At 41.5% G+C, this 13,906-nt stretch overlaps 2 protein-coding genes across 2 annotated transcripts; both read right to left on the bottom strand.

Annotated features, from left to right (window-relative positions):
• Nucleotides 1-419: 419 nt before the first annotated feature.
• On the bottom strand, nucleotides 420-2,867 carry LOC121770330. The gene has a single exon (XM_042167079.1). It carries the CDS (start codon nucleotides 2,865-2,867, stop codon nucleotides 420-422), a length of 2,448 nt encoding a protein of 815 aa, XP_042023013.1.
• An 8,950-nt stretch (nucleotides 2,868-11,817) lies between these two features.
• Nucleotides 11,818-13,643, bottom strand: LOC121770685 (cytochrome P450 71AU50-like). Its single transcript, XM_042167452.1, has 2 exons — nucleotides 12,696-13,643; nucleotides 11,818-12,558 (listed from the first exon to the last, which is right to left on the bottom strand). Exons 1-2 carry the CDS (start codon nucleotides 13,551-13,553, stop codon nucleotides 11,947-11,949), a joined length of 1,470 nt encoding a protein of 489 aa, XP_042023386.1. The 5' UTR covers nucleotides 13,554-13,643; the 3' UTR covers nucleotides 11,818-11,946.
• Nucleotides 13,644-13,906: the final 263 nt, after the last annotated feature.

Raw genomic sequence — 13,906 nt, 5'->3', positions numbered from 1 at the left:
TACTTATGCACCCTATTACTCAAACTCTCAAGTCAATGGTCAAGTGATAGCTCAAAATGGATGGTTCTTTTATCATAGACGACTAGTCTTCACCCCAATTACTACCAAATATTTTTTTCAATTCAAGCCCAAAATTTTCAATCAATCACAACTAATCAATCTAAAGCAAAAATAAGGCAATAAAATAAGTACCTCATTAGTGTCCCTATCCACCATATCATCCCCCAAACTTATTCAAAGCTATGCAAAGAATAAGTTTGAAAAGTTGGTGGAGAAGGGAGACGTACATGGTATGCAAGCAACACAAAACACACCAAAAACAAACTGAAACGATAAAATTAAAAGTTACCTACTAGGGGTTACCTCCCCTATAGTGCCTTTGGTTATCGTCGTTGGCTCGACGTCCTCCATGAGCTGCATCATGTCACGCCATAACTGGTGGTGTTAGACTTTCTGTCAATATTGGAAGCATATGATCTAGCCAATCTCTTCTTCCACCAAATATTTTTCAGAGCTCCATCAGAAATTTTGGTTTCCACTTTGGGTGAATTTTCAGCTTTTGTTTTCTTCACCTTCACTTTAGGATTTGATGTAGTCTCTTCTTTAGAAATTGATCCACCACATGAAGCAAACATCCATTGCGGTAAAGAAAAATCCCCAAATGTGGACTCAATTTCTTGTGCCTTTTGGACCTCTACAACGTGCACAGCTTTGCACTCCTTCTTCATAACAAGTTTTTCTTCCTCACGACTCTTCATAGCATTGTAGATAGATAGGATGTGACGTTTGTTGCCCATATGAAGAATGAGCTCTCCCTTTGCTACATCTATCAATGCTTTTCCCGTTGCAAGGAATGGGCGCCCCAGGATAAGCGGTACATTCACGTCTTCTTCCATATCCAACACTACAAAATCGACGGGGAATATGAAGTCGTGTACCATCACAAGAACGTCCTCAACAATTCCTTTGGGATAGGTGACGGTTCTATCTGCCATCTGTAGCGTGATTGTTGTCGGCTTGAGAGTGCCGATCTTCATCTTTCTGAAAAATGATAATGGCATCAAATTTATACTCGCCCCCAGATCACAAAGTGCCTTTGTCTGTCTGTCATTTCCAATGACGCATGAGATGTTGAAACTCCCAGGATCTTTAAGCTTGGCCGGTAGCTTTTTCTGAATTATGGCACTACAGTTTTCAGATATGTTCACCGTCTCATAGTCAGTCCACTTCTTCTTCTTGGAGAGCACATCTTTTAGAAACTTTGTATATGTAGGCATTTGCTGTAACGCCTCTACCAACGGGATGTTGATGTTCACTTTTCTAAATATGTCAAGAAACCTAGAGAAGTGATCATCTAGTTTCTTCTTCTGCACGCGCTGTGGAAATGGGATCTTAACCTCAGCAGGGGGTGCAGGTATCACGGTACTTGCCTTGGGAGGCGGCACCTCTTCCACTGGTTCTTCTTCTTCCACCACCTCTTCTACCACTGTCTCCTCTTGAGAGATTTTCTCCTTCTCTGCAGGCATGGTTGGGCCTTCATAGCTCTTTCCACTTCTCAGATTAATGGCTTTGCAATCCTTACAGTCTTTAGGATTTACAACCGTTTGTGAAGGAAATTGGCCTGGTTGATGCTGAATACCCACAGCCTGTGAAACCTGGCTCATCTGGTTATCGATGCTCTTCATGTGAATATTCAAGGCATTCACATTAGCTTGAACCTGCACTAGCCTTTTGTTGGAGTCTTTCATGCACTCTCCCGTTTGTTTCATAAAAGCCATTAACACATCTTTCAGCTCATCCTTCTTTGGTTCTATGATTTGGCCATCTGATACCTGGAATCCGGGTGGTGGTTGCAAGGCATTATTTGGGTTCCCGTAAGACAAGTTGGGATGCACCTTGTTCCCATAGTGGTTGTAATTGCCTCCTCCTAGGTTGGGGCGGTAATTGTTGAAATTTCTGCTATTGCCACCTTGGTAAACGTAGTTTACATCTTCGACTCCTTGTTGCATCTCAGTCCCAACCTGCCTTGTTCCCATATACCCAAGCTTGTCAGTTAGGAATTCCAGCTGCTTGGATATTGTATCCATCCTATCAAAATCGGAGGTGGATGCCACTCTATAGGATTTGCTTCTATCGTTTCTCCATCCATCATCATTTGAAGCCACTCTCTCAATCACCTCAAGTGCTTCAGCTTCTCCCAACTTCAAGAGAGATCCTCCGGCGCTCATGTTCAATTCGCGTATTGCCTCCAGCGTGCCTCCCCTGTAGAAGGTTAAGATTTGTTGCCCCGGGCTTAACCCGTGGTTGGGGCATCTTCTCATCAACTGCTTGAATCTTTTCCAGGCCTCCATAATGTCCTCCTGAGGTTGCATCTTATATTGAATGACCTCTGCTTGGCGTTTGAGTGCCTCGCTAGGTGGATAGTATTTCTCCAAGAACAGCTCCACCATTGCATCCCATGTGGGCACAGAGTTAGGACCCATGCTGTCATACCAGTCCCTTGCATCATCTTTCAAAGAGAATGGGAATAATCTGAGGCGGACTTGCTCATCTGTGACTCCGTTCACCTTCACTGTGTTGCTGATTTGTATGAACTTGGTGAGGTGCTTGTTGGCATCTTCTGAGCCTGTTCCACCAAATGCGTTTGCTTCTGCTCTGTCTATCAACCCCGGTCTCAATTCAAAGCTATTGGCCGCTATCCCCGCATTGTTGACTGGTGGATTAGTAACCTGTCTGTAGGCAAACTGATTTTGTACGGGCACTGGCCTCACGTTCTGCTCATCCAATTGCCTCTGCATGTTAGCCAGCTGCAGACGGAGTTCACGAATGACAGGATCCTCATTGTTGTTCTCCCCGCCGTTCTCCATTAGAATTGGAGAATGAGGCTCGCACTGTATAGGTGACGGAAGTGGAGATGGACTTGGTGATGGAGTTCTCTGGATAGGAGAAGGTAGACGCCTGTGAGCAGGTGAAGAAACCCGAATCCTTTGGTTTAACTTCTCTGCGCGTTCCTCCTTCTGTCGGATGCTTCGATCTCGGGATCGATAGGCTCTAGAGGTGGACCTTTAGAACGCGTGTACATACACCCTGAACAAGGAAACACATCTATTAGAAAACTCAAAATAAAAATTAAAAATAAAGAAAGTAAAATCTAGATTAGTAATCTCAATTATTATCATGATATTAAGCTATAATGACACACAATTGTCCCCGGCAACGGCGCCAAAAACTTGACTCAACTTATCTTAACACAAGTGATACCCGCAAGTGTACGGGGCTAGTGTAGCAATCAGTAAGCAAGAGTATCGTATCCCACAGAGACAATTTTGTATCAACTTAACTACCACGAATAAAAATCAACTACTATCTAGACAATCAAGTGAAGTTTGGTTTGTTCTAACAACTAATAAAGCATATACTAAGCAAATAACAGTTAAGAACAAGAGAACACGGTATAATAATGATATTAAAGATAATATGGAGAAATTGTAGAACTCAAGGATCCGATGCACAATTCCAAGCTCTTATCTAATTGATTCACATTACCTTTTGGTGTCTCTAGAGTTACTAAGTCAACCACGATTATAGATTAAACCCCCTCCTGAGGTGAGAAACCTGTAGATTAGATGCTAGAATTGAAGTCCCCTTCTAATCCTAAACTCCTAACTCCCAAAAGCTCGATTAGGTCAATGACCTCACTCAAAACATCAACTCTCCTGAGTTCTATTGTATTAAGGTGTGAATTATTCTTCTTTCCGGATTAATTATTTCATCTCCCGATTAATCTAATTAATCCTACACAATCAAGTGGTGATCAAGCAATTGAAAGGAATAAACCCAAGAATAATCAAATAACTACAAGAGCAAGGCAAGAACAAAATCAATCGGATAAAAACTATGAAATCAATGCATCATCACCAAGAATTCTACAAGAGATGTTTAGCTACTCATGTTTATAGAGAAAACCATGTTCAAACCAAATGAATTCAACAAATAAATGAAGTAAAGATAGTAAGACTCCTGTGAGATCAATCGATGGATAGGTGACTTCAATCTCCTAATTGAAAGTCTTCAATCTTCAATTCTCTCTCTCAAAGGTGTGCTTGGGGTGGTGTGTGAGTGTAGGAGGCGTTAGGTGTGGTGTGGAATGAACCCTAGGCTTCTTCTCCTCTTAATCCCCTTCAAAAATCGCGTTCTTGGCATAAAAATACGTCAAAACAACGTACCCGGCCGGGTGGAATTATAAAGGGTAAAATTCACCCGGCCGGGTGATGATTTTCGACCAGATTCTGCTCCATTTGAGACACCCGGCCGGGTGGATTTACAGGATAATAATTCACCCGGCCGCGTGAGATTTTCTGGACAGCGCAGTGTTCATAAAATGGCCATATCTCTCTCATCCGAACTCGGATTGGGACCTGTGAGGTACCTACGCGAAGCTCTTTCGAAGACGAAGAGAATGATGTGCATTGGGGGTTGATTGGACTTCAAAATCTCCAGTAATATTGTCTCAAGCCAAGACTGCTGCACATCCACATATTTTGCACATTTTTCTACACATTCTTAACAAAATGGTCAATATACCAACATAATACAGAAGTAGATATAAACACGCCTAATAATAGATGAAATATGATCAAATTCATACAAAACCACCCTCTAAAACCATGTAAAATCCAAGTGTGTCAGTAATCGATTGAGTAGGTATACTGAGGTAGCTACCGCTTCAGGCCAAAAGGTTTTTGGTACGTGTGAGTCGATTAGAAGGGCTCTAGTCATTTCGAGGATTTTTCTGTTTTTTCGTTCTGCTACCCCATTTTGCTCAGGAGTATGTGGACACGTAGTTTGATGTATTAACCATTTTTCAGAAAAAAACTGTTGCATTCTTGAGTTAACAAACTCCCCCTGTTGTCTGACCTAAGGACTTTGATTTTTTTGTTATACTGAGTGTGCACCATATTGTAGAACAAAGTAAACTTCTCAAAAACGTCATATTTGGATTTCAAAAAATATACCCATGTTAAACGCGTGCAATCATCGATAAATAACAAAAAATACTTAAATCCAAGGCTACCCAAAACAGGTGCTGGACCCCAAATGTCAGAGTGAATCAAAGAGAAAGTAGTGTCCATATGAGAGTTGTTGAGCTTATATGAGTGTCTATGGCTCTTAGCAAAAAAATAAGTATCACAATTGAAAGAAAACTGAGTACTGGCTAAATTGGGAAAAAGCATACGCATGTATCATATGGAGGGATGTCCTAACCGGCGATGCCAAAGCCAACCCTGTGATTCTGTTGGTCCGTGAGTCAGCATCGCAGCACCTGGTTGGGCCATCTTGTCCACATAATACAGTCCTTATTGTTCAGTGTCATGCCCAATTGTCGTCCCCGTCTTGATATCCTGTAGGACACACAAATTTGGCTCCATTAGAAGTTTACACTTTAATTCTCTAGTTACATGACTAACTGAGAGTAATTTGTGTGCCAATAACGGCACAAATAGGCAATTCGAGATCTACAGTGTTGTAGTGATCTTGATTGTGCCCGCCCCCTGGACTGGAATTATACTTATATTTGTTGTTTAAACATACTTCTTATGTAGAGCAGAAATATTAGTAAAATCAGTGAGTTCATAAGACATAGTATCAGTAGCACCATAGTCAAATATCCATTCATAATCTTTAGGTCGATTTTCAGACATCGATGAGTGTGCAAGAGCTTGGAATTTATTGTGGCAAGGGATGTTGGGGGCAGTTTCTAATTCTGGGGTATTTGAGGGTGTATTTGCAAAAGCACAGAAACTAGTGGGCGCCTTTAAATATTTCCCAGAAGTGTGTGGGTGTTTTGTGAAGGAGGATTGTTTTCCGGGGTCAAATTGAGAATATCGGGAGTTGGGAGGCTCATTTTGGGGTTTATGGAGTCTCTGGGGCAGTTTTCTAATTTTATGAAATTAGAGTATAAATGTCGAAATTCACTACCTCCTTCCCAAACCCTAGCCGCCGATTCCCTAGCTAGCTCGTCGCCGGTGTGGGTCGCTCATCCGTCGGCTGCCTCCCGCCATGTTGTGCCGGTGCTACCAATCGGAGTTCCGGTGTCGGCAGCCCGGTCAGTAATTGCGATCGCTACTCTTCCTCCGCTAATTCTGTTCAGTGCCCGCACCGCCCTTGCCTTCTTTCATATCATCCCACCAATCGGGAAATCCGATGAGATGAAAACACCCTTCTTTGGTGTGTTTCTTTTCGCCGCAGTGGGAACATGTTAATCGGCTTTTATCCTCATCGGAGCTTTGATTCCACGGTTGATAGGCGGTGTTAGGCGGCTGGTTAGGGCGTCCACGGTCGATAGCAGCAAGACCGGAGCTTATTTCGTCCTTCATTGTTCCTCCAGTTCCGATGCCGAGGATAGCGTCATTGTTCGATTCACGACGAACGATTTCGTAAGCTTCACGCACCGTTGGTAAAGGGTCACGTCTGATTATCTCCTTCTTTATCGCATCATATTTGTTATCTAATGCGGTGAGAAATTTGTTAACTGTGATATCGCCCAATGATTCAGGGTGATGATTTGTTAATGTTGTGTTGGGTGTTGGTGGTTCAGAGGCCGATCTGAGGCCGCTCTGTTTCAAGAATTCCGCGAATTGTGCGGCTAGTTCGGGTGAAAACACCATCACATTTTGGGTGGATGTTTCGGTGGTTTAGCTATCGCCGGAGTAGAATTCCTCCGTCTGCGACATGTCGCTGGTTTTTCCAAAGGGTTGGGAAAGGTCTATGGATGATGATGATAATTTTATGAATCCTTACCCGCTCGTGATACCATATTGAAATTAGAGTATGCTTGTAATATGTTTTGATAATTTTATTCATCAATAGGAGTGCCTTAATATAGGCCATATTACATTCATGTATGGTAGAGAATAATCTATTCCTAGACAATGTAATCGTGTATCAATCACCTATTAAATGAGTATCAATCATGCACTAATTACATATTTTCTTGCCTTCTTGTCTTGTGCTTCTTTTTTGTAAGTCTTTGTGATACCAAAGAATACCTCCCATCTTCGGTCGATTGGTTTTTCAGCAACGACGCCTTGCTCTATAAGAAAGGGGAGGAGTCGAGGTCAGTCCGGATCGAGCCAGGTGGCGCAAACCTCCCTAACGGAGGTGATCCGGCTGGCTTGTACTGGCTGGACCTCCCGGTGGACAAGGGAGGCCGGGATAGGGTTAGCCACGATGATATAGCGAGTGCAGAGGCGTACGTCCACTTTAAAACGGGCGTTGAGAACGGGATGTTCACAGATATTCAGGTGCATGGGTGGAACCACTAAGGACCTAAGCCGTTACTATTTAATTCTTTTTCTTTTTAACTTTGTTCCCTCTCCGTCCATAATTAATTAACATAACTATCATTTTCTAATTGTTCACTTTTTACTACTCTTGTTAATGGACATAACTATCCACCTACATTTCTTAAAACATGTGTCAGGTAACTCATGACAATTAATCGTGGAAATAGTGAGCAATTTAAAAAAGGGATAACTGCCTTAAAAGTCACCAACTTTGCACGAATTCCGGTTTTTCCCATGACCTTTAAAATTGGCGTATAAAGTCACCAACTTTGCCGGGTCGCTGGTATCTCTCAAATTGACCCGACCCTGTGTTTTCCGACAACTAAGTGTCCTATGTGGCATGCCTGAATGTTGACGTGGATGGCATCGGAAAATCATAAAACGACGTTGTTTCTAACACCTAAAACGACGTCGTTTCATCCCTCACAATCGGCAATTAGGTTTAAATCAAACCTAAAATTGAACCCACCTTTGAACACTCATCAAATCGCTGAAATCTCATGTCAGTAATTTTGTTTTTTTTAATTCCCCGTTATTTTGTTTTTTAATTAAATGTAGAGGGTGGTGGCGAGATCCGGATCTAGGGTTCGGCAATTGTGCTTGAGGATGCGGTGGTGGAAGATGAGCTCCAGGGATAATTGATTGGTGTAGTACCAGGATTTGTGGAGATCGGCGGGGAGGGTGCGGCGGAGCTTGGAGGCGGCGCGGCCGTAGCCGTGGTTGGAGATGATGCTGCATTCCCAACTCCAGAAGTCGAGATCGGTGCAATTGGGGACGACGAGGTCGCGATTGAAGGAGGGGGGAGGTCTTAGGAGAAGACGCAGCTGGATGGGCAATCGTCGGTGTATAGGGTGGGAGGAGGCTCCGAGAGGGTGGTGGTATTGGAGTGAATCGAGACGTAGCGGACGGAGGGGGAGGTGGAGGTGGAGGGGGAGGAGGAGCGGTCGGGGAAGCAGAGGGGGGAGTGCGGGCAATGGAGATGATGAGGGCTTGGGCCCAAAGGAAGGCGATGAAGAGCCAGAAACGGGGGTGGGAGGAGAAGTGGATCTTGATGGAATGGAGAGTGGACTAAACCCTAATTCCCCGTTATTTCATTTTTTTTAATTTTGTTTTTTTTATATTGCACAGTCAATAATTGTTGTCCATGTCAGCTTCCACGAGACGCCACATCAATTAAATACGACACGTCAGCGCACTCTTTCGCCGGAAAAACCATCATGGGAAATCGGCGACTAAATGCAAAGTTGGTGACTTTATACGCCAATTTTAAAGGTTGAGGGAAAAACCGGAATTCGGGCAAAGTTGGTGACTTATAAGGCAGTTATCCCTTTAAAAACATGTGTTAGTCCGCATCAAATTATAATATTAATGGTACTTTGCTAATATTTTTATTTGCGTCTGTTCAGGTGTGGATGTTTTATCCATTCAACGGCCACGCGACTGCAAAAATAGGGTTGTCGCTGGGGAGAATCGGGGAGCACGTGACGCTGAGAGTGAGAAACGGGGATGGGGTTCTCTCAGCACAGCGGTGGGAAATGGGTTGATGCTTCTCTATTGCAGTTTGCATGGTATTCTTCGAGGAACGGGCACGCTGGGAACAACGAGCCGGGGCTGTATCTGCAGGGCCCCGGGAATGGGTTCGGGATAAGGAATGATTGGGCGAGGAGCAACAAGGTGGTGGATACGGGGGCGAGGTTCGTGGTGGTGGCGTCCGAGGGGGAGGCGGAGGCCGTGGTTGAGTTATGAGAGCAAGTGGGGGCCCACCAAGCAGTATGATTCGGCTTCGGAAGTGAGGAGGGTGAGGAAGTTTCTGCTAGGAAAATTGAAGAACTGTTGGATAAATTGGTGAAGGTGATTGATGAAGTTTATGGGACAGATGGGCCCACAGGACCCAAGGTAAAAAATAACAGGAGTGGCAATGAAGTATAGAGTCAGTCATATAACTTCTTTATCTTAGACTTATTATGATAGTTCAAGATAATTAATTGTACTAACTAATTCTAAACTTGCTACTATTTGTTTTACAAATAGTTTTCTCTATATTTGTAAGATTGATCGACAAAATCCATCAGTTGGATTCTTAGGCATTAAGGGAGGTGGCTTTATCTTGTGATTCATTGACGACTATATTTTAAAAAAAATATCGCTTTCATTTTTTAAAGATCATGATTTTATATTCGACTTTAATTTTAATGTTACAAACAATTTCTTACTATTTATTAAAGAGGACTGTATATTTTACTATGTATATAGTAAATACCTTAGTAGAATATGTAATTATAAGTACATACATATTTTTCGATATAAGTTCAATGCTATCATGCTGTAATTATTTCGTTCGAATTTGTTTGAGATATATCATAATATGCCTTTATTTCACCAAATTGGAATTTTCTTGTTTAATGGAATAAATAAAATCATTGGTACCAATCCCTCGCTCTTGCCTTCTTTTCAAGACAACGATTACCTTTTTTTTATACAATACAAAATGCTCAAACTAAAAAGATAACATGCAAGCAGCAAAGAAGCATTTTGTAATAAAAATAACAAAAAAAAATATATGATAAACTTTATATCTAAAACATTTACGGAAACAAAAGAAATAGAAAATGAACAATTTTGTCCATTAGCCGCTCGTCTATCAAAGAAAAATGAACTCATGGCGGCTTTAAACAATGAAATGAGAAGTTTCAATAACAAAATCAAAACAATGCCTCAGATCTACATTTTAGAAGCTAATAATAAATAGTTAAGGTAAAAAAAAAGTAAAATAAGAGAGAATAATATAGAAGAGAGTCATATCTACATTATTCTTTTATTTTCTTTACTTTTTCTCCACTTTAACTATTTATTATCATTTTCCTCAAACACGTGCCGAAAAACATCAATCACTTGAAATGGGACGGAGGGAGTAGCATTTTTATATTTTTCATTCATTACTAATTACAATGCATGCTTTCTCTTACTAGGGCACTAGTACTTTTTCTTCTCGTTATTAAATGTCCCTTTTTTTTGTCCAACCGCCAATAATTGTTTAATTTCACTTTTACTATATTTGGCAGGGGCCCCATTCCACTAACTTAATTCTCTCATATTTTATTATAAAATCAATACATAAAAGTGAAATTTACATTCCACTAACTTTTTCAACCACTTTCTTTTATAAAGGTTAAATAATTTCTTAAAAATCCGAGCCAGAAAAAATGTGATATCTAATGGATGGAGTGCTACTTTTCATATTTTCAATATATACATGAAAGATGAATAACCTATGGGTATCTCATATATTCTTTTTGTGTGTGCTTGTAATAAGAACCAATGTTAAATAGCTTGCTTCATGTGTTTGTCACGAACTCTTTTGGAATGCATTTAACATTGACATTTTAAAATCTGATTTCACATCAAAGAAATCGTATTGTATTTAGAGAATCAAATTGCAAATTTGGGGCAACTAAGCGAGGAGGTATCCGAGTTGTGGGGCCTTCATTTTGTTTCCTTATGTCCTTTTTTTTGGATCCTAGTCATTTTTGGGTTGGGATCATGTTTTCGAACGTTATATTTTGATTTTATTTACGGGTTGGGGGTCTGCCTAAACCCCCTGCCCATATTGGGTGTTTTTTATTAAAAAAATACATGAAAATAGTTAAATACTCCATCCGACCCCCCATTAAATATCCCCTATTTCCTTATTTGGATTGTTCCCAATAAATGTCCCATTTCACTTTTCTCACTTTTAGTAAATGGACCCCACATTCCACTAACTCATTCTACTCACAATTATTATAAAACTATTATATAAAAGTGAGGTCTACATTCCACTAACTTTTCCCACTAAACAATGAATTTTTATTATCAAAATTACATTTTAATCACTGCATCATTTTACGGAGCATCTATAATTAAGAAGTGGTAAGCATGTCTGATATGCACAAATGGTTTGTAGAAGTATTTACGAGGTGTGTTGGAGTCATATGAAAAGGCAGAGGTAAACAGTATGAATTAAGAGGGAAAAATATTGTCCTAAATGATGTTAGAATACATACATTTGATTCATTCTTTTATCTATTTGTAAAAAGTACTGTCAACCCTCAAGAAATTTATCTACTCCTATAAGATTATCGAAAGACTAATAAAAATATTTGTTTGATAAAAAAATGGGATATGGAACATATGTAAAACAAGATAAGAAATACGAGCTTCATGTTAAAATATGCAAAGATATGATTTTTTTTCGTTGTTGTTTGATAGGAAAGAAATTATCTAAATGTGTATAGTATATTAAATAACATGGCTTAACTTGACAAATTGGCGGGTTACATAAACATGATTAAAGTTATAATTTTGATAAGATTAGGGAGGGCCCTTGTTTTATATTGGGCTTTGAGTTAGGGTTAACTATAATATCAAACATGACGTGTTTGATAAGTTAGTAATACGAAGATTGAGAATTATATATGGACATTTGTAATTGTTTGATAATAATAAACAAATTTTGAATAACTTTTGACTACTTACCATGATCATAATTTAATTATTAGTAACAACTATTGCACAATACATATCACTACGCATATGTGAAATAGAGAACTCGATAACTAATTCAAATATGCAGCCTATAATTTGGAAGAGTCATTAGATGCTTAGCCCTAGAAGTGACCAAACCAAAATGCTCGGACATGTCCAAATCATATGGTTTTGTGCCATCAGGGAGCTCCCAGTCAAAGCAATGAACCAATTGCGCGACTATCAAACTAACTACGGTTATCCCCAATTGTAGCCCTGGGCAGCCCCTTCTACCCGACCCAAATGGTATGAGCTTAAAATCTCGGCCCAAAAGCTCAATATTGCTCCCTTGGAATCTCTCTGGATTAAAATTTTCAGGGTCAGTCCAGGCTTCGGGATCCCTCCCGATGGACCAAACATTGACAAGAACTCGTACTTTATTTGGAATGTGAAACCCGTTGATCTCGCACTCTTCCATGGCCTCGTGTATGAGCAACGGCCCGACAGGGTGGAGCCTCATAGATTCCTTGATGACACAATCAAGGTACTTGAGGCTGGAGAGGTGACATTCTTCCACCATTTGATTTCGCCCCACCTTTTCTTCAACTTCTTTCTGGAGTTTCTTCATTACTCTTGGATGTCTAATTACTTCAGACATGGCCCATTCTACCGCTGCTGCAGAAGTGTCCATTCCAGCTAGCAACATATCCTGTCCAACATTAATTATTTGACAAGTCACTATCAACTCATCTTAATTTAGTAATTGCTTCTTTCCCAAATTAAATCAACAACATTGGTAATGATATCCGCGAGTTAAAATCACCGATATGAGACAGAAAGGGTTACCAGAAGAATGGCCTTGACATGGCGGCGGTCAAAGTCAAATCCGGCCTCGCCAGAGTCAAGAATGGCCATGATGGTATCCACGAAATCATGACTCCTCTCGTCCTTGCCAACATGGTCATCGATAATCCTCTCAAGAAACCTATCGAAAATCGCACTAAGCTTCTTGAGCCGCCGCGCCGAGCCCTGAAGATCCATCCACCTCAGGTAGGGGAAATAGTCGCCGAGATTAAACGCGGCCGCCTCGGCCATCGTCTCCGCCATCACCTCCTTAAACCCCCTCTCGTCGAACTCCCCGTCCGAGAACTTCCTCCCGAACACCATCAAGCACGTCATATCCGCGCTGAGCGACATGACCCGAGCGCTCAAGTCCACTGGGACCGGGCCACGCGCCTCCCTCAGCTCCGCCACCAGAAGCCCTAGCTCCGCCTCCCTCATAGGCCGGAAACGGGCGATCTTGAGGGGGCTGAGGAGCTCGAGCACGCAGAGCTTGCGCATGTTTCGCCAGTAGTGGCCGTAGCGGCCGAAGACGACGTTGCGCTGCTCGTAGCCGAGGTGGAAGGCGGCCTCGTGGTGGGGCCGGTTGGCGAAGATGAGGTCGTGGGTTTTGAGGAAGAGCTCGGCGGCGGAGGGGGAGGAGACGACGATGGTCGGGATGGAGCCGAAGCGGGTGTGCATGATCGGGCCGTGTTTGCGGGCCAGGTGGTGGAGGTCTCGGTGCGGATTCTTGCTTAGGAGATGGAAATGGCCGATGACCGGAAGCCCGATCGGGCCGGGAGGGAGTTTCTTCTTGCTCCGCCGCCATTGAATTAGGTAGAGGAATGTGATTGATGCGATTGCCGTTACGCAAATCCAATCCATTTTTTTTCTTTGTTGCAATTTTGAATTACAGAAGGTCGGGATTTATATACAAACAAAAACAACTAATGGTGATTTTTTTGATAAACTTAAACGAAGACTTGTATGCAAGTTGATGATGAAAATATCTAGTTGGGTGGTGGCACATTTAAAGTGCATGTATAATGGTAATGTTAATAATTATTGCTACATAATTAAGCTTCTTTTCTTAGTATTTTCTTCATATGCCGACTTAATATATTGAATTTTCTAGTAGTATGACTTTTTTGTGTTAGAACTAGAACAACCTTATCACTTCCTAGGCTTAATTAATTAAATCATGAAATGAGTCACCCAAATGGCTATCTCCTCCCTTC

This window comes from Salvia splendens, chromosome 16, assembly GCF_004379255.2.
Source record: "Salvia splendens isolate huo1 chromosome 16, SspV2, whole genome shotgun sequence".
Taxonomy (NCBI): Eukaryota; Viridiplantae; Streptophyta; class Magnoliopsida; order Lamiales; family Lamiaceae; genus Salvia; species Salvia splendens.
Note: the sequence above shows the minus strand (reverse complement) of the source record. Positions and strands in the feature narration are given on the sequence as shown.